This window comes from Triticum urartu, chromosome 5A (genome assembly GCF_056163025.1).
Source record: "Triticum urartu cultivar PI428250 chromosome 5A, HENAU_Tu73, whole genome shotgun sequence".
NCBI lineage: Eukaryota > Viridiplantae > Streptophyta > Magnoliopsida > Poales > Poaceae > Triticum > Triticum urartu.
Window position 1 is genome coordinate 339,297,640 of NC_141877.1, and position 19,611 is coordinate 339,317,250.

Sequence of the window (19,611 nt, forward strand, 5' to 3'; positions counted from 1 at the left end):
GAAAAACAGGATAATAAAAACTCTTGAGAAGTTCACATCCCCTCTAAAAATGCAATTCATTTTAAAGAAAAACTACTAAAATCTAACTATTTTTTGAAACAAAAAGTGGTGTAGTACAGAAAATTGTTACGGGGACAAAAAATAAATATTGCGGTTCACTTCTTGATAGTGTTGCGGTTCACTTAGGCCCGACATGAATCGCACTCCACATTCTCGCTTGGGAAAAATTTACATCCGACAAAGGAAATTATGCAGTACACTTGTCTGTTTTGATGAAGTGCGGTTTTTAGTATGAAGGAGTGCACTCCACCTCGTTTGGGACAATTTACGTCCCACAAAAAAGAAAATCATGCAGTGCACTTGTCTGTCCAATGAAGTGCGGTTTTCTGTCTGATGCGGTACGACCCGTTTACGGTAGTCTGGAGGTTCACTTTTCATAGTCGTGCGGTTCATCAACACTCGACATGAAGTGCACTCCACCTCGTTTAGGAAAATTTACGTACCACAAATAAGTAATGCGGTTCACTTCTTGATAGTGTTGTGGTTCATTTACACCCGATGTGAAGTGCACTCTACTTTCTCGTCCTTGAAAAAAATTACGTTTGAATAAAAGAAACCATGCAGTTCTCTTACCCGTCTGATGTAGTGCGGCTTTTTCATCCAAAGCAGTGCAATTTTCAGTCGGATGAAGTACCCACGTCGATTTAGGTGTCGCGAAAAACAGAGTGTCCGCATTTCGGTAAAATCGAAATTCCTCTTAAACCGTAAAGAATTAGAGAAAGTGTTCTACATGAAAAAGTTGCGGCTCTTTGATATCTTTCCAATGGCGTATTGTTTGAATCATTCCGATCAGCGGTTTGTAAAAATTTCGCGAAAAACGGCCACTGCCTCTCGTCATCAGCCGCATGATTTTCGAAATTAACTAAAAACCGTAAAGAATCTCAAAACCATTTCTACATATAAAAGTTGCGTCTTGTCCATAGCTTTCCAACGACATATTACACGCCTAGTTTCGACAAACAGTTAAAAAACTAAAGAGAAAACAGTACCAAAAATTTGAATTTTTTTGAAAAACAGAACTCCGCGATTTAGTAAATTTAAAACTGCTCTTAAACCGTAACGAATTAGAGAAAGAAATAGATATGAAAAAGATGCGCCTCGACAATATCTATCCAACGGTGTATCATTTGCTTCATTCCGACGAGCGGTTTAGAAAAAAAATGTGAAAAAACGCTCGCTGCCACTCGTTGTGGGCCGCACCATTTTCAAAACTGCTCTTAAACTGTGAGGAATCTCGAAAAGTGTTCAACATGGCGAAGTTGCGCCTAATCCGTAGCTTTCCAACGGTATATTACACGCCTCGTTCCGATAAACGGTTAACAAATTAGAGCGAAAATAGTACCGAAAAAATAGTACGCGCAGTTTTTTCCGACACGAAGTTCACTAGTCTCTATAATGCAGTGCTCTCGCATTGAGCATGCAGTACGGAAGTGTTATCAGAATAACTATTCTGACAACACTATTCTAATCACAGGATTAGAATAGTTATTTGGATCATGATCCACCCAATAAGGACCCGATCAGCTGCTCCCGAGATGTAGAAAACACATCCCCGACATAAAAAAAGCCCAACCTCGCGCCTCCCGCAGCTCAGTCTTGTCTCCCCCGATTCCCCCCCGCAGACACGAGCCCCTGACCCGGCCGCCGCCCCTGCCCCCCCCCCCCCCCCCCCGCCGGCACCGCGCCGCGCCCCCGCCTCCCCGTCGGCCCCGGAGCGCCCCTCCCCACCGGCACCACGCCGCGCCCCCTGGTGAAGCAACCGTCGCTTGTAGATCACGCCCGCCGGCGCCGTCCACCGCCGCACATCCCCGCCCCAAGCCCGGCTCCTCCGTCGCGCCGTTGCGCAACCCCGCCCCCCAACCCAGCTTCCTCCGCCGCGCCGCCGCACATCCTTGCCCGGCTGCCCCCAAGCTCGCCTCCGTCACGCAGCCGCTTCCTCCGCCGTGCCGCCAGGCATCCCGTCTCCTCCCTGGATCCTTGCCGTCAGCTCCTCCCTTGATCCTTGCCGCCGTCAAAGTTCTGATGGTCGTTCGAGCTCGCTGGCGTGACAGTGGCGCCCAACTTCCCTCGCCCTGAGCTCCTTTCTCATTGCCGAGCACCTCGACAACATCTGACACCGGTTTCTGTTCAGGTTCGACGGATATTTTAGTTTGAACCCTTTTTTAGTTCCAAAATTCGGCAGGTATTTCAATTCAGGAAGATTTGGTATAAAAAATTTGCATGGGTTAGTTGTGGATGGATCATTTGTCTATCAAATTGGGGATTTGTACTTTGTTCAGGTATACGTGTGAATGAACCTTCTCTGTATCAAAAATAATATTGTGTTGTTCATCATGTGGTGTGTACCTAAAAAAATCTTGGTCGATCTGTACAGAAGGTTTCTTCTTTCCCCTCGTGTGTCGCCGGCCATCCTCTTCCTGACCTTCGTCTTGGACCAAAGATGGCCTTCTCTCCACACGTGTGCCGACCTTCTTCCTTCTGCTGCTCCCTCCTCCCCTACCGGATGAAAAAACTACATTACACGGTGGTGTAGAACCTCCAGTATTACTCATCCTTTTTTGCAGCAGTAGATCACACAGTTTGAATGAAGACTGAAGTTTCAGAGTTATGTGGATGGAAGGTTCAGAGATGTTTTTGCATTCAGACATGTTTTTCCTCTTGTTTTTTGTTTCTTAACTTCTTCATAATTGTAATTTCTGATGCAACATGTTGTTATCTGGAAAGCTTATGGACTCTTGTGTGTACTTAAAACATTTTGATCTGTATACTCTTTAGTTTATGAATCAAACTTGGTGTTCATAAAAAAATATGGCGCACCTCCTGTTTTTAAGTCTGTGTGCCCACAGTCTTGTGGCTAAATGACCTTTGTGAAGTGTGATAATTCTTCATACAGTAGTTTGTGCAAAAGGAAAAAATATGATTTTTCTTCTTCTTGCAAATTGATATTCTCAAGGTCCTCGTTGCAATGCTCGTGAGAACAAATTCTCTCTAGCAGTACTATTGCAAAAATTGAAAACTGTCCGAAGACAAAGAAAATATCATTTTTATTGGAAAAGATCAATTAAATATATATGCTGCAAAAAATGTTCAGTAACTATTCTAAGTTCACGTATTATTATTTTTTCAGCAAAAAAAGAAATGAGAAGCAGGGAGATTAGAAACAAAAGAACATACAATAAACAAAAAGTATGGAATTAAATAGGAGAAGATGGTTAGTTCACAAAACAAGACATAAAATTAACGAAGTTCAAAGATTATGATCATCGAAGTTCGAAATGAGAAAAAGTAAACACATCAAAAATAATAGAGCAATCCAACAAGATTCTATAAAAAGGGATTTCGCTATTTCTAAAATAATTCTAGAAGTTCGGACATGCTGACAAGAGAAGTTCGGACAAAACATTGGAAGAAAAAAGTTAACAAACACAACAAAAACATGGAACTAAGGAAAAACACATCATACTTGCTCGCACAAAAAAAGGTTGATATAATTTTGGTTGAAGCTCATTTGTTTTCGGATGAATTTGCAACATTTGGAGAGAAACATGAAAAGGTGTGATATTAAATTGCATTAAAAAAATAGGAAAAAGTAATAAGTTCAATTTAAAATAATGGAGAAGTTCGATCTTTATAAACCAAGAAGAAGAAAAAAAAACCTCATCGATAAAATGTTAACTCTAGACGTTGAGATTTAAGTAACATGGGTAGATCAAAGAAAATGTTGGGTCTTTTAAAATAATTCTCTCATTCCATTACAAATTTGAAACAAAAAATGCTCTATCTGAAAATAGTTCCTCCTACATGGAGTGTGTTTCATATACGACAAAAGGAATAAAAATTTAAAGTCTAAAAAGATATGGAAGTTCTAATTTAAATAAGTGAGTGGTTCGATGTTTATAAAAATAAGTTGTTTGATGTTTATAAAAATCTTAGATTTTCCCCGATACTAAAGATTAAAACCATGAAGTTCAATTTTAAAAAACGAAGTAGTTCAATGGATATTAAAAACTCAGTTTTTTCTCTTTACTAAATAATAAAACCAAAGAAGTTTAACTTTAAAAAGCAGAGCGTTTGATATTTATTTGAAAAACTCAGTTTTTTCGGTTACTAAAGAATAAGACCAATAAGGTCTATTCAAAATAATGAATAAGTTATATTAAAAATAAACCTAGAAGTTCAAATTGAACGAAGCGGTTCGATGTCTATCAAAAAGTAGGATTTTTTCCGTTACTGAAATAAATAAAACCAGGAAGTCCAAATTAGAAAGATGGAGAAGTTCGATGATTATAGAAAACTCAGATTTCCCTCGTTATTAAAAGAATGGAAAACAAGAAGTTTAAAAATTAAATAACAAGAAGTTCATTTTTTTTTAAAAAAATAGAGCGCTTCAAAATGTCATAAAAAAGATTAAGAAAAAAACCAGGAAGTCCATATTAAAAAGATGGAGAAGTTCGTTGATTATAAAAAAACTCAGATTTTCCTCGTTATTAAAGAATGGAAACAAGAAGTTCAAAAATAAAATAGCAAGAAGTTCAACTTTTGAAAATAGAGCGCTTCAAAATTCGTAAAAAATGATTAATAAATAAACGAGGAAGTCCATATTAAAAAGATGGAGAAGTTCGACGATTATAAAAAACTCAGATTTTCCTCATTATTAAAGAATGGAAACAAGAAGTTCAAAAATAAAATATCAAGAAGGTCAACTTTTGAAAATAGAGCGCTTCAAAATTCATAAAGGATTAAGAAAATCAGATTAAAAATTCATAAAAAAAACTCAGATATTTTCACGTAACCGAGAGGAGTTCAGATTGATAACTGCCGGAAGTTCACGTACTACATGATGTGCATTTTGTATTAAAAATAATAAAAAAACAAAGACTAAAAGTTTGTTGATATAAGTTCAAGTCCTCAATTGGAGAAAGTTAAAAAAATTGTGAGATAGGTTTATACAAAAGAAATATTATTTGTGTAACACTAACAAATGGATGAGAAAATTACAAACAAAAATACGTCACAAAAGTTCAACGTGAAAACAGCAGGAAGTTCAACTACTACGCTGAATGAATTTTAGATGAAAAACTTTTAAAATCGTCGCGAGTATGAAAAAACGATCAACACGGGAAACTTGCGTGATTACAACAGTTTTCCATCGGTATATCACCTGCTCAATTCCGGTGAATGGATGGAGAGTTACGAGCGGTGGATGGAGACCTACGAGCAAAAAAAGCACGTGAAAAATAGAGTGAAGTTCAGGTACACGCGTCGAGAAGTTCAGGTTCTTCACACGGTGCATTTTCGAAGAACCTGTTTCGCGATAAAGGCAGAACGCATGATCCCGCCATTTTCGAAATTACTTGAAAACGGCTAGGAATCAGAGAAAACCATCAACATGAAAAAGTTTCGCATTTTCCGTAGCTTTTCAGCGGTATATTATTTGCCCCATTCCGATAAAGTTCGTAGAAATTACAGCGAAAATACGTTTTTTGCCATTTTCGAAACTGACTTAAAACCGTAAAGAATTGGGAGAAACAATACATACTAAAAAGTTTCGCATTTGTTCAAGCTTTCCAACGCCATATCATTTGCTGCATTCGGACGCACGGTTAAAAAATTAGCTCAAAAATACGAACTCGGTTGGACTTGGACTATTTTCTAAATTACTCTTAAACCATTCAAAATTAGAAAAAAAACTGTCAAGATGAAAAAGTAGCGTATTTTCATAAGCTTTTCAACGCCGTATCATATGCCTCCATTGGATTAGCCGTTTAGAAATGACATCGAAAAAACGAACTCAGCTGTTCGGTTTACGGAATTTTACGTTTTTTCAAATTACTTTTTAAACATAAGGAATTAGAGAAAACTTTCAACATGTGGAAGGAGCGGTTTTGTAGCAGCTTTCTAACGCCATATTATATGCCTCATTCCGATAAACGGTTTAGAAATGCAATCGAAAATACGATTCACGTTTTTTGTGCGAAGAAAAAACGGTTTTTAAAACTGCTCTTAAACCGCTTATATTTTGCCAAAAATTTAAGTTGGGTCATGATATTGGTGTCCATATCTTTCCAACGGTATATCGCAAGCCCCATTTGGACAATGTTGACGGAAGTTTAACCTAGTTCACAGAGAAGTTCAACGTACTACTGGCGGGGCAGGGCAGGTTGTGGTCAGGTTGTATATATATAGACACACACACGTTTTATTGTGTTTGTTTATTAAGTTTAGTTTGTATGCAGTACATATTAAAATATTTAAAACATCTTATATTTGTGAACGGAGGCAGTGGCACGCAGAGTAAAATGCAGAGAACGCTGAGTTGGCAGAATGTATAGCAAAGGCCATCTCCAATCATGCGATTTTATTCCAAAGTAGCAGGCATAGCTAGTGATGAAGGAGAGTGAGTGGGAAAGCAATCATGGTTGACATTGTTGCTAAATGGAAAAGGGGTCGTGTATATTCCGACGGCTCTTTTTGTCAGGGTTTTAGTACTTTGATTGAGCTGCTGGCCTCAAAGGCTTTTGTTGGGTGTGGTGTGGTCAAGGGGTTGTTGATTAGACCAACTGACCCATTGAAACCCTAGCGCTACCTTCGTGTAGTCGAATCTAATCATTCTCGTAGCAAAAAAGCAGGCAGACCTGGCTGGCAGCAGCTGCGACTACGGGTGGGTTTGATCCTGTAATCTATTCACAGTGTACTTTTCCAGAGCCCAACTATGTGAAATTTGACAAACTGTATTTAGTGATGAAAACGATACTCTAGATTCTTAGTTACGAGGACTTCCATATTCTTAGTTACGAGGACTCCCATATGATCCTCATTGTGCATGCGTAGTGGCATTTCCAGTCTATGAAGTGCTGCGGGGATTTCGAGCTAATCTCGCCATGGTGCCAAAACCAGGCTGATTCAGGTGTCACATACTCAGCTTCACCCTTATGACCAACCAAAACATTTCAATGCACTCACAGCGTTTGTTTGTTTTCAGATTCCGGGAATTGTGCAGTCTCGGACAATGTGTTAGACGCTCCAGGCCCAAACTGGGTATTCAACCACTTTTTATACAGGCTACAACTGCAGGTCGGTCACCACCACCAGAGATTTCTAGCTACCATGCAACAAAGACAGTTGATATGTACTACTTCTGTTTGTAATATAAGACCCTTTGGCAGTTTAAATTGAATTGCTGCCAAAACATCTTATATTTGGGAGCAGAGGGTGTATTAGTTTCCGTACACCGGCGCAGTAACAGTTCATAAAAGAGGACGTGTGATCTGTTGGATACACACACAGACACACTAGGAGCAGCGCAAGGATAGGAGCAATCACGAAATAGCCGCACCATAACAAACTTTATGGTCTGCAAAATCACATTCACCAGGAAGAGTCAAAATTAAATAGCCCTTGACTGAAAATTCCACCGGCCAACACAGAACTCTGGCGAAGACCATACATTGCATGAACTGGAAAGAAACATCTTTTGGCTCGGATGAAAACACAAACTAGGCTAAAAATCACAGTTTCACGCTGATTTAGTGCATCAATCACAAGATGCCAGTTCAAAGAGAAGAAAAGGCAAACATAAAAAGAAAAAAGAAAATAAAGAGAAAATAGCCACACGAATCTCAGCATAAAATCAATAGCATAAAACTTAGTTGTGCAATACTTAGGACACATTTAGATGTTCATGTGCACTAGACAGGTTTTCCTGAACAACATCAAAACAAAAATAAAAACTCCCGTGTACAGACTGGTTGACTATTGATTCTTTGGATAGCTAGCGCCTAGGGGCGAATAACTACACCACCCATTGCCAGCAGTTCAAAATTATTATCCGAAATAACATCAGGGCAGTACAATGCAAATTACATCGACACAAACAACCATTAAGTGTCCTAGATACCGTTGGTTGTGCAACAAGACACAACAGCAGTACTCACTCATTTGGGTGCCACTCATATACCCTTGGCAGTGATAATAGTATCATGTTGATAATGACTGTAGCAACACTCTGAAATGCAAATAATTTGCCGCCCAACATGTGCTAATTCTGGAATCATAGTCAATGTAAGGAAAAAATCTTGGATATGAGTGCACTCATACCACGAAAAGAAGCACAAAAACCATCTTAATTTAACCATTTCTATGTTAGAGGCGTCCATATATGAATGAGAGAAAAAAAACCATAGCTTTTTAATGTGCTTGAAGATTGCTACAAAAAGAAAAATACTGTTTGCCAAACTATCATTTATACCTCTCAAGTCTCAACTGCTTGAGGAAATCTGCAATTTGATATGCAGTGTGATATTAACATACTTCAATAACAAAATCACATATATCATTTCTAAGATTTTGAATGTATTTGAAGGTGCCACAACAGGAAAAACATTGTCTGCCTGAGAAGTGGATATATCAAAGTTTATATTTAAATATATCATGAAACTCATGCTATAATGGGTATTCACAAATAACATGAAATCACCTGTCCAATGCATAGCGCAATCAAGGTTTACCCAGCAACATGTTAACATGATATAATCTGGACACCTGGATCACAATTACTCCCTCCGATCCATATTAATTAGTCGCTCAAACGGATGTATCTAGAAAGTCTAGAGTCTAGATACATCCGTGTGAGCGACAAGTAATATGGATTGGAGGGAGTACTTCTGTGTGGAATGGACTTCGAAGGCCGCTCCAGATTGGGGTTCAAAATCGTCCATGTGATCCGTAGGAGTTCACACCCCGATTTGTCACACAAGCAAACTAAAAATCTTTACAAGCAGTGGCCAGCAACTAAGACCTAAAAACTGATTTAGAGGCAGCAGCTGACCTGATTCAGTGTATCATAATAGCAAAGGCACGCCCTGGTAACCTCATTTACTTCATATTGTCAAGTGTGTATTCTGTAGTGAATTTGCTGCAAATGGTTGAAAGGTTAACAAGGACATTATGCTATGTTATTCACATAGTTATCAAAATTTGACAGTCAAACTAAATCTCTCGTTAAAGGATGAGAAACAGAACAAGTCACTTTTTTCTGAACTTTAGATAAAATGTTAAATTAAGGCAAATAAAATTCCCGACCCAGTAATTTTCTTGCAATTAATCAAATTTTGCTAAGTTGCTTTCTTCTTATTAGACCATTCAAATTGCTTGAGATCATTAACCATAATACAACTATGTAGTAGCAACATCAGCTGTCTAGCTACCATCAATCTAATTGAACATATCTCCACTTCCAAGATTTTCTTGGCGAAAAAATATCATGTCATGGCTTCCAACAGAAAGGGATACTGCAGTTCAACACAGAAAAAAGAAACAAGAAAGCTAATTGTAAGTGTCGTGCGGTAGCATAATAAAATAACCAAGCAAGGGAAACAACCTCGTTCGGTCAAGTATTACCTGCAGAGCATCTACCCAGCCAATTTTTCATTTCCAGAATGACAAGATGGTAAATAAATTCAAAGGCAGTACAATGCAACAGTAAAAGTTAGTATGTGTATTCATTAAGTACAGTAAGATCAACCAAACATGCATTACTCGAACCAGAAAATATGCCATGAGCCCTGTTTTTATTGTTTCTGTTGATCCAGTGCGCATTATGATGCACCATATTCCAGATGCAGATGAGAAGAATAAAATCAAACAGTGCAAATGTATCACAGCTTTCCCCTGAGTAAATGCATGTTATTGTACAGTGCTGACAAGAGGGTATAACATGTTGCTGACATAAAACTTTTTGCCGCATTATTGAAGTTACAACTCAACTGATGGGTTACAAATCCATTGCAAGAGGTAAGAAATCAGTGACTCACACCCTATTTTGTTGTTTTACCTAACAAAATTGATACAGGACAAAACATCAGCATCCCTCCTGGGGGTAGCTCTGTAGTCCTACAACACTACAGATATTTCTATTGACTGTATAGCAAAGTTTTTGTAGGCTCGTGGAGATATACATCCATATCATATCCTACAAGATGCATTCTCCATGCAAGTGCCTGTGCATCCTTCCTTCTATAACGGATACAAAGCCGCCTAAGTAAACGGTTGCCTACAGCTTGGGACACAATGAAACGTTTACTCAATGTATACATCATGATTTCAACTGCTGCATTTAGATTTCTGTCCCAGCATAGGTAATTGATAAGAAGAGCACAGCACGCGGGTGTGACATCAATTCCAAATTCTTCAAGGGTATGAAATATCCTAAGAGCATCATCAATTCTCTTTACCTGACAAAGCCCTATCAACCAAATGGTGTAAGGGTTTGAGCTAACGGAGTCGTATTCTTGATCAATCTTGATTAACTCCTTAACTGCTTCATCCAGGGATCTTACTTCAAAACAGTTACGGGCATTAGCGATTACTTCATCTTCTGGTGTGAGGTTGTACTTTTTGGGCAAGTAATCCAACCAGAGGTTGATTGCTTGCGTCAATTTCTTCATCCTACAGAGTGATCTCATCATAGTATTGTAGATCGACAAACTAGGGGAACCATGACCCCGCAATATGTTCTGGAACAAAATCATGGCATCATTTTCTCTGTGTGCCCCCCAAAGCCCATCAATTAGAGTCCCATAAGTGATTTCATCAGGAGAGATTCCCTTAAGTTGGAGCTCTTTGAAGAGCCGCAGTGCGCCGTCAAGATTCTTCGCTTTACAGAGTCCATTTAACAGTGTGTTATATGTGACAACATCAGGAACAACTCCACTGTTTATTATACCCCGAACAAGCTTGAAAGCTTTCAGCACCTGCCCAGATTCGCACATACCATCAACCAGCTTACGAAGGCTCTCGCTGTCCCTCACCTGGTTGGCACCAAGGGTCAGTCGAAGGAACAAGGAGGGGTTATTCACCATTTCCATCTTATAAAAAAGCATCTGAGCATCCTCTAGCCTGCCGACCCTATAGAGTCCATCAATGAGTGCATTGTATGTCATGACCGTCGGATGGCAACCAAGTTCTCCCATCTCATGAAAAACCTGCATTGCCTCATCTATGAGTCCTTTCTTGCACAGTCCACATATCATGATATTGTGCGTTGTTGAGTCCAGGGCCACATTATTCTGCAACATCTCTGACCGCAATGACTGAGCCTTATCCAGGTTGCCGACATCACAGAAAGCCTTGAGCAGTGTGTTGTAACAGAAAGTGTCAGGCACAAACCCTTTGTCCTTCATCACATTGAGTAATGAGAAGGCATCCTCGGTCCTGCCAGCCTCTGCACAACCACGGATAATTATCGTGTACAGGACGACGTCTGGTTTAACATTCTTCTCCAACATTTCCTTGTAATAACTGAAGCCCTCATCAAACCGGCCGGCCTGGAACAGACCATCTATCAGACAACTATACCCATTCAATCCAAGTGCAAACCCCCCTTCTCGGAGCAGCTCCAACCGCTCAAATGCATCATCAACCCTGCCAGCCTTGCAGAGCCCGCTCAAGAAAGCGTTGTATGTGACCTCGTCGGGTGGGCACCCCTTCTCCTTCATGGAGCCAATGAGACGCGCAGCTTCCTCAGCCCTCCCTGCACTGCACAGGGACGAGATTAACACAGTATAGATCTTCACGTCCGGCACGATCCCCCTCTCGAGCATTTCGTCAAACATCTTGAGGGCGTCACCCGCCATGCCCCGCTTGCAGAGCCCATCCATGAGCACATTGTACGTGGCCCTGTTGGGCGGGCATCCGGCGCTGACCATCCGATTATAGAGCGCCAGGGCTAGGAGGATCGCGCCGCTGTCGACGAGGACCTTGAAGACGGCGTTGTAGATGAAGGCGGTGGGGCGGCAGTCGAAGTCGCCCATCCGGGAGAAGGCGTCGACGGCCTCTTGCGGCCGGCCTGCTGAGGCGTGCGCGGTGACGAGCGCCGCGAATGCGGCGGACGGGGCGGGGAGGCCGGCAGCGCGGGCGTCGGCGAGGGCGTCGAACATTGCGGCGTCGGGGTCGCCGGAGAGGAGCACGGAGACGGCGCGCGAGTGGAGCAGCGGGGAGCGGAGGCGCGGGGAGAGGGCGGAGAAGAGGAAGAGGCGGATGCGGGATGCGGCCGGGAGGTCGGCCCACAGGAGCGCATCGGAGACGGTGTGCGGGGTGAGGCGGGGCGAGAGGAGGGAGAGGCAGGGGAGGAGGGCGGGCAGGGAGGGCGGGAGCGTGGAGAGCAGCGCGTGGAGGGCGTCGGCGGCGGCGAGCTCGGCGGCGAGGGAAGGGGATGCGGTGTGAGTGTGGATGGGCGCCGCGGCGGGTGGGAGGGGGAGGAGAGAGCGTGCCGCCGCCGCACATCTCATACGGTCATCGAGGGGAGGGAGCTCGAGATGGAGATTTCCGGGGCGGCAGCGGCGGCGGCGGCGGCGGCGAAGACAGAGTGGGAGAGGAGAGAGTTGGGGGGAGGCCGCGCGGCGAGGCGAGGGCTGGAAAATAAAGTTCGAAGAGAGTTTTTCCTTTTCCTTTCCACGTTGGAAAAAATGAGATCCAGACCTGACATTTTTAATGGAAACTCGTTTTTTTAACGGAAAATCGTGATTTCACTGACGCTATACACACATACACTCACGCACACACGCACATCCTATTAACACCTAGAGACTGAGTCGCTTATTACTTTAAGATTGATGAAATACGTCTTAGTACTAGATAGAAACGTCTTTTTTCATTGAACGCACATCGTTAAAAGGTCTAAACTAAATTTAGAAAAATTCAAACCTCAATATCTAGTCTAGAACTTAAACTTTTTTAAGCTGGGATACCATTGTCCTCCTACCATCCATGCATATATTGATTCGCTCACACTCATACTTACCATCGTAAAAAATTAGACCCACTCAAAATAATATCATGAAAACTTGCAATTTCCCTTAAAAAATCCACCCAGCACCCAGCTACGACACAAGCCAAATAAAAAAGAAATCCTAAACATACGAAAACTCCACAAGAGAAGTTCTCATGTGGAGATGAAAAAACACCTATCAGAGTCAATTTGCCTGTGACGCTCTCGCGAGCAGCGTCGGGACAAACCCTAGCTCCCCCCACCCACGGGCCATTCGCCTCCTCCCCTTCCTTCATCGCATATGAACACATATCATTAGAAGATCTGAAATAAATTCGAAAAAAATGCAAGCATCAATGTCCAATATAGAAGTTGAACTCTGGTGAGTTGGGATACCACTGTCTTTCTACCATCCAAACACATATTGACTCGCTCACACTCATGCTTGCCATCGTGAAAAATTAGGCCCATTGAACATGATGTTCTGAAAACTTGCATCCCCCCCTAAAAAATCCATCCGGCACCTAGCAAATAAAAAAGAAATTCTAGATATATGAAAAATCCACGAGAAAAGTTCTCATGTTTTGTTTTGTTTCAGAATCACTTCGCATGTGTCCTCTAACGAGTGGCGTCGGGGCGAACCCTACCCCCCATCGATTCGGTTCCCTCCTTACCTTCCCCTACCATCGTCGGGCGAAGCTCCTCCTTCCTCCCTGGCATGTGGTGGTAGCGTGAGACGTGATGGCTCAGCAGGGGCGTGACGCTGGAGCCGCGCGTTGCGGCGACAAGGCGCACGCCCGGGCGATGGCGCCTGCGGGCGTTGGCACTGTGGTGACGGCGGGGTCTCCAATGGATGGGCGTGGTGGTGCTTTGATGGCGATGACTCGCTGACAGGGCACTTTCGTGGGGAAGGTTTACGATCATCTTCCTCGAGTGTACGGAACTTTGGAGATGCTTTAATATGATTGATAATTTCAAGTCGCCTTTCTTAAAGATATTTTCAAGTGGCAAGTGGTTGTACATGCATACCACTCGTTTCAAAACATACAAATCACTAGAAGAACACCCGTGCGTTGCAACGGGCCACATTAATTTTAAGAGTTCAATATTAATAATGTTAATATTATATTTAATATTGTCATACATATCAAGTGTCATTGATGACCTTTTACCATCAAATCCTCACACACACACACTCCCTCCCTCTTCCTCAGTCTCTCTCCCCCTCTCCCTCCCTCTCTCTTTCTCTCTCTCTCTAACACACACACATATATCCATCTTATTGGGTACGGGACCATAATCTATCTATTTCACACACACACACACACTAGTGTTGGGGAACGTAGTAATTTCAAAAAAATTCCTACGCATACACAGGATCATGGTGATGCATAGCAACGAGAGGGGAGAGTGTGTCCACGTACCCTTGTAGACCGAATGCGTAAGCGTTAGCACAACACGGTTGATGTAGTCATACGTCTTCACGATCCGACCGATCCAAGTACCGAACGCACGGCACCTCCGAGTTCTGCACACGTTCAACTCGATGATGTCCCGCGAGCTCTGATCCAGCAAAGCTTCACAGGAGAGTTTCGTCAGCACGACGGTGTGCTGACGGTGATGATGATGCTACCGTTGCAGGGCTTCGCCTAAGCACCGCTACGATATGATCGAGGTGGATTATGGTGGAGGGGGGCACCGCGCACTGCTAAGAGATCAATGATCAATTGTTGTGTCTACGGGGCGCCCCCTGCCCCCGTATATAAAGGAGCAAGGGAAGGAGGCGGCTGGCTAGGGAGAGGCGCGCCAAGAGGGGGAGTCCTACTCCCACTAGGAGTAGGACTCCTCCCTTTCCTAGTAGGAGTAGGAGAGGGGGAAGGAAAGGAAGAGGAGGAGAAGGAAAGAGGGGGCCGGCTGTAACACCCTCGATGCGACTATATCTCCCACGTGTCGAGGCACTACTTAGAGGCATAATCGCATTGAAGGCATATGTCGCAAGTCAGGCAATCATCATAAACATCCCATGTAATATAGATAATAAAAAGGAATAATATAGTTGGCTTACACTCGCCATGTCAAACAAGTACATAAATAACATTGCATCATCCAAACACTCATGGCCCGACTACGGCGCCAAAATAAAAGATAACCCAACATGCGACATGGTCCCGATCACCCCCAACTGGGCACCACTACTGATCATCAGGAAAGGAAACATAATAACGTTGAGAGTCCTCGTCGAACTCCCACTTGAGCTCGAGCGTGTCACATGGAGCGGAATCATCAGGCCCTGCATCTGGTGTAATAGTAATCTGTGAGCCACAGGGACTCAACAATCTCGCACCCTCGCGATCAAGACTATTTAAGCTCATAGGTAAGGCAAGGTAAAAATATATGTGGAGCTGCAGCAAGCGACTAGCATATATGGTGGCTAACTTATTCGCAAAAGAGAGCGAGGAGAGGAGGCAAAGCGCGAGCGAGAAGCTAGAGGACAACCTGCGCAAACATTACTCCAACACCGTGTCCACTCCCCGGACTCCGCCGAGAAGAGGCCATCACGGTAACACACACGGTTGATTCATTTTAATTAAGTTAAGGTTCAAGTTATCTACAACCGGACATTAACAAATTCCCATCTGCCCATAACCGCGGGCACGGCTTTTGAAAGTTCAAATCCCTGCAGGGGAGTCCCAACTTAGCCCATGACAAGCTCTCACGGTCAACGAAGGAATAGACCTCCTCTCAAGACGTTCCGATCAGACTCGGTATCTCGGTTCTTCAAGATACTTCGACAGGTTAAAACAAGACCAGCAACACCGCCCGAATGTGCCGACAAATCCCGATAGGAGCTGCACATATCTCGTTCTCAGGGCACACTCAGATAGGTCAAGCTACGAGTAAAACCAACCCTCGAGTTTCCCCGAGGTGGCCCCGCAGGCTGCCTGGTTCGGACCAACACTCAGAGGAGCACTGGCCCGGGGGGGGGGGGGTTAAATAAGATGACCCTCGAGCTCTGGAAACCCAAGGGAAAAAAGAGGCTAGGTGGAAAATGGTAAAACCAAGGTTGGGCATTGCTGGAAAAGCTTTAATCAAGGCGAACTATCAAGGGGTTCCCATTATAACCCAACCGCGTAAGGAACGCAAAATCCGGGAACATAACACCGATATGACGGAAACTAGGGCGGCAAGAGTGGAACAAAACACTAGGCGAGAGGCCGAGCCTTCCACCCTTCACCAAGTATATAGATGCATTAAGATAACATGGCAATATAATGATATCCCAAAAAGTAAATAAATGTTTCAACAAGGAACAGCCTCCAATCTTCACCTGCAACTAGCAACGCTATAAGAGGGGCTGAGCAAAGCGGTAACATAGCCAATCAATGGTTTGCTAGGACAAGGTGGGTTAGAGGTTTAACATGGCAATTTGGGAGGCTTGAAAGCAAGTGGTAGGCATCGTAGCAATGGCATAGCAAAAGAGCGAGCAATCTAGCATAGCAAAGATAGTATTGATTTCGAGGGTATGATCATCTTGCCTACAAAGCTGTCAGAGTTGACTGGATCCTCGAGAGCAAACTCAACGGGCTCCTTGTTAGCGAACTCGTCTCCTGGCTCTACCCAAACAAGACAAACAAGCAACAAGGACACAATCAACCACGTGCAAGGATCAAACCATATGATGCAATGATGATATGCTATGCGGGATGCGATGCGGGATGCATATGCAAGATTGACAGGAAATGCATGAACCTGGCCTCAACTTGGGAATCCAAGTGTGCCACTGGAAAGATGAGATGAAATCGCTTGAAAACGATATAAAGAACGCCGGAAACGGAGTTACGGTTTGGAAATGGCAAGCGATTCAAATATGACACCGGTCTGCGATGTACAGCAAGTAGCCATCTAAATGCAATGAGATGAACATGCTACAACACCCAAACATGACAACAAAAAACATGACAGGGATGCATTCAAGATGCTTAACAAAAGTCTAGCACTGAGCTACGGCCAAATCGTCCATTAACAGGTTCAAACAAGCATGGCAAAAATGCATATGGCAAACAGATCTCAGACTTAGTGAAATTAACACTTGTCTGGCATTTCAGATCAGGTAGCACTCTTCGGAGCAACAAAACTACATGCTACGGGACCTGAACATGGCAAAGTAAAGCATGACATGGAGCTACTCAAAGATCTTAACAAAAGTCCCTTAGTGACCTTGAGCCAAAAGGGATCAGAAAATACAATTGCAAGCATGTGAACATAGCAAATGCATAATCAGTTTTCAGATTTAGTGAAAACTGGCACATGCTGAAACATAACTCAAGTAGGCATGTTTACGAGCTCGATGCACTCACTACGGTGCAAGTCATGATAAGATAAGCATACATCCATCAAGAATACACAAAATGCAAGCTAGACATGGTAAGAACAATAGCATAGCCTGCACGGATCAACTACAACATCATCGGCAAAATTGCAAACAAATTGACAATCTGCCCAGATTCACAAAGTAGCAAAAATAGAGCTCGATTGACTCAAGCTAGGGTGCTCCATAATTGCAAACAAAGACATGGATGGATAGAGCACTACAAGATTAACAAAACATCCTTACTGATCATCCTCAAAAGAGGCACGGATCACTAGGAAACAACATGAACATATAGCCATATGAGATAAACAGCTCAAGGACTTAGTGGAGTTACTAAGTCCCTGAAATCAGCACTACCAAGTGCCTCACTTTGCAAGCTCGTGCTAGTCACCACACACATCACAAAAATACATGGGTTGCACCTCTGGAAAGATGGCAAAACCCTTAACAAAACATATGTAGAGCATCAGGGCATATCATGCACACAATAATCATGGCAAAAATGACAAAAGGCTAAACGGACTAACAGATCTGACAATTATCTCAAATAGCCATCTTCTAACAGCATTTCGGGCATCAAGATGAACTCAAATGAAAATGATGCAATGGAATGAAATGATGTGCTCTCTGAGGTGAACATTTTAATATGCTATATGCATGAATCGGAGCTACGGATGCAAAGTTACGAGACTAAAAACATGAGCACATGGATTAGGAAATCTCCAGGACTTAGAAGAAAATCAACCCCGAGATCTAGGGTTTGACGACATGCAAACCGAGAATCGCCGGGATCTGGCCGGAGTGGCGCCGCGATGGCCGGAGTAGGCCGGAGGCGGCGAGGATGGTGCGGGGCGGTGCGGGGACCGAGGTGGCGGTGTTGGCCGGCGGCCGGTGACGAGGAGGCGGCGCCGGGCGCCGAGGATGGCGGCGCCCGGAGTGACGGAGGCTTGAGGGTGCGGCGGCCGGATGCGGCGGCGCCGGCTGCACTTTCGGAGCTGAGAGACATGGAACACGTCATGAACATTTGCAAAGTTTGAAGGAAGCTCGAGTTGATAGGCGAGGTCGCCTCTCTTGCTGACAATCTTGAAAGGTCCCACGTATCTAGGGGCAAGCTTCCCTTTGATACCGAAGCGACGAGTACCTTTCATAGGAGAGACGCGAAGGTAAACATGATCTCCGATCTCGAAAGCCAAATCACGATGCTTACTATCATAGTAGCTCTTCTGACGGGATTGGGCTGCTTTGAGGTTATCTCGAATGACTTTGCACATTTCCTCTGCCTCCGCGATTAAGTCATTTCCCAAAAGCTGATGTTCACCAGTTTCAGACCAGTTGAGAGGGGTACGGCACTTCCTGCCATACAGAATTTCAAATGGGGCTGTGCCCGAACTTGCTTGAAAACTGTTGTTGTAGGAGAATTCAGCATAAGGAAGACAATCCTCCCACTTCATGCCGAAGGAGATCACACAAGCCCTGAGCATATCTTCAAGAATCTGGTTGACATGCTCGACTTGACCACTAGTTTGAGGATGGAAAGCTGTGCTGAAGCGGATGTTGGTACCCATGGCCTTCTGAAAAGAATCCCAGAACTTGGAGGTAAAGATGCTGCCACGGTCTGAAGATATCACTTGTGGAATACCGTGCAGAGAGACAATACGAGAGGTATAGAGTTCCGCCAATTGAGCTGCAGTGATCGACTCTTTGATAGGCAGAAAATGAGCCACTTTAGTGAGTTTGTCGATGACAACGAATATAGCATCACTGCCACGCTTGGACTTTGGAAACCCAGTCACGAAGTCCATTTCAATGTGGTCAAACTTCCATTCTGGAATGGCAAGAGGTTGGAGGAGACCAGCTGGCCTTTGGTGTTCTGCCTTCACTCTTCTGCAGACATCACACTCATTCACGAATTGAGCAATCTCGCGCTTCATTCGAGTCCACCAATAATCCTGCTTAAGGTCCTGATACATCTTCGTGCTCCCAGGGTGGATGGAGAGGAGAGAATTGTGAGCCTCGTTCATGATCACTTTACGGAGGTCACCTTTGGGCACAACAATACGATCCTCGAAGAAGAGAGTATCCTTGTCATCAAGGCGGTAACACTTGTACTTGGGTTGACTCTTGGCAATCCCAATCTTCACCTTTTTCACCATAGCATCAAGAAGCTGGGCTTGGCGAATCTGGTCTTCCAAGGTAGGAGAGACTTGAAGGTTGGCGAGGAAACCTTGAGGAACAACTTACAGATTAAGTTTGCGGAAAGCTTCACAAAGCTCGGGTTGATAAGGCTTGAGAATTAGACTGTTGCAGTAAGCCTTCCTGCTCAATGCATCAGCAATCACATTGGCCTTGCCTGGAGTATACTCAATACTCGGATTATACTCTTGAATCATTTCGACCCATCGAGTTTGCCTGA

At 43.5% G+C, this 19,611-nt stretch overlaps 1 protein-coding gene across 2 annotated transcripts; it reads right to left on the reverse strand.

Moving 5' to 3' along the window:
• Nucleotides 1-7,681: 7,681 nt before the first annotated feature.
• LOC125527054 (Pentatricopeptide repeat (PPR) superfamily protein) lies at nt 7,682-12,586 on the reverse strand. Of its 2 annotated transcripts, XR_015604627.1 has the most exons (3): nt 10,293-12,586; nt 8,888-8,974; nt 7,682-8,104 (listed from the first exon to the last, which is right to left on the reverse strand). XR_015604627.1 is itself a non-coding variant. In XM_048691629.2 (1 exon), the coding sequence occupies exon 1, from the start codon at nt 12,345-12,347 to the stop codon at nt 9,972-9,974; it is 2,376 nt and encodes a 791-aa protein (XP_048547586.1). In that variant the 5' UTR covers nt 12,348-12,586; the 3' UTR covers nt 9,763-9,971. The 2 variants fall into 2 exon arrangements, 1 of the variants encoding a protein (XP_048547586.1); XM_048691629.2 differs by lacking the exons at nt 7,682-8,104; nt 8,888-8,974 and having other exon boundaries at nt 9,763-12,586.
• Between the last annotated feature and the right edge of the window lie 7,025 nt (nt 12,587-19,611).

Bases quoted from the DNA above. Each gene is read 5' to 3' on its own strand.
- LOC125527054 (XM_048691629.2), bottom strand. From the start codon at position 12,347: ATGAGATGTGCGGCGGCGGCACGCTCTCTCCTCCCCCTCCCACCCGCC.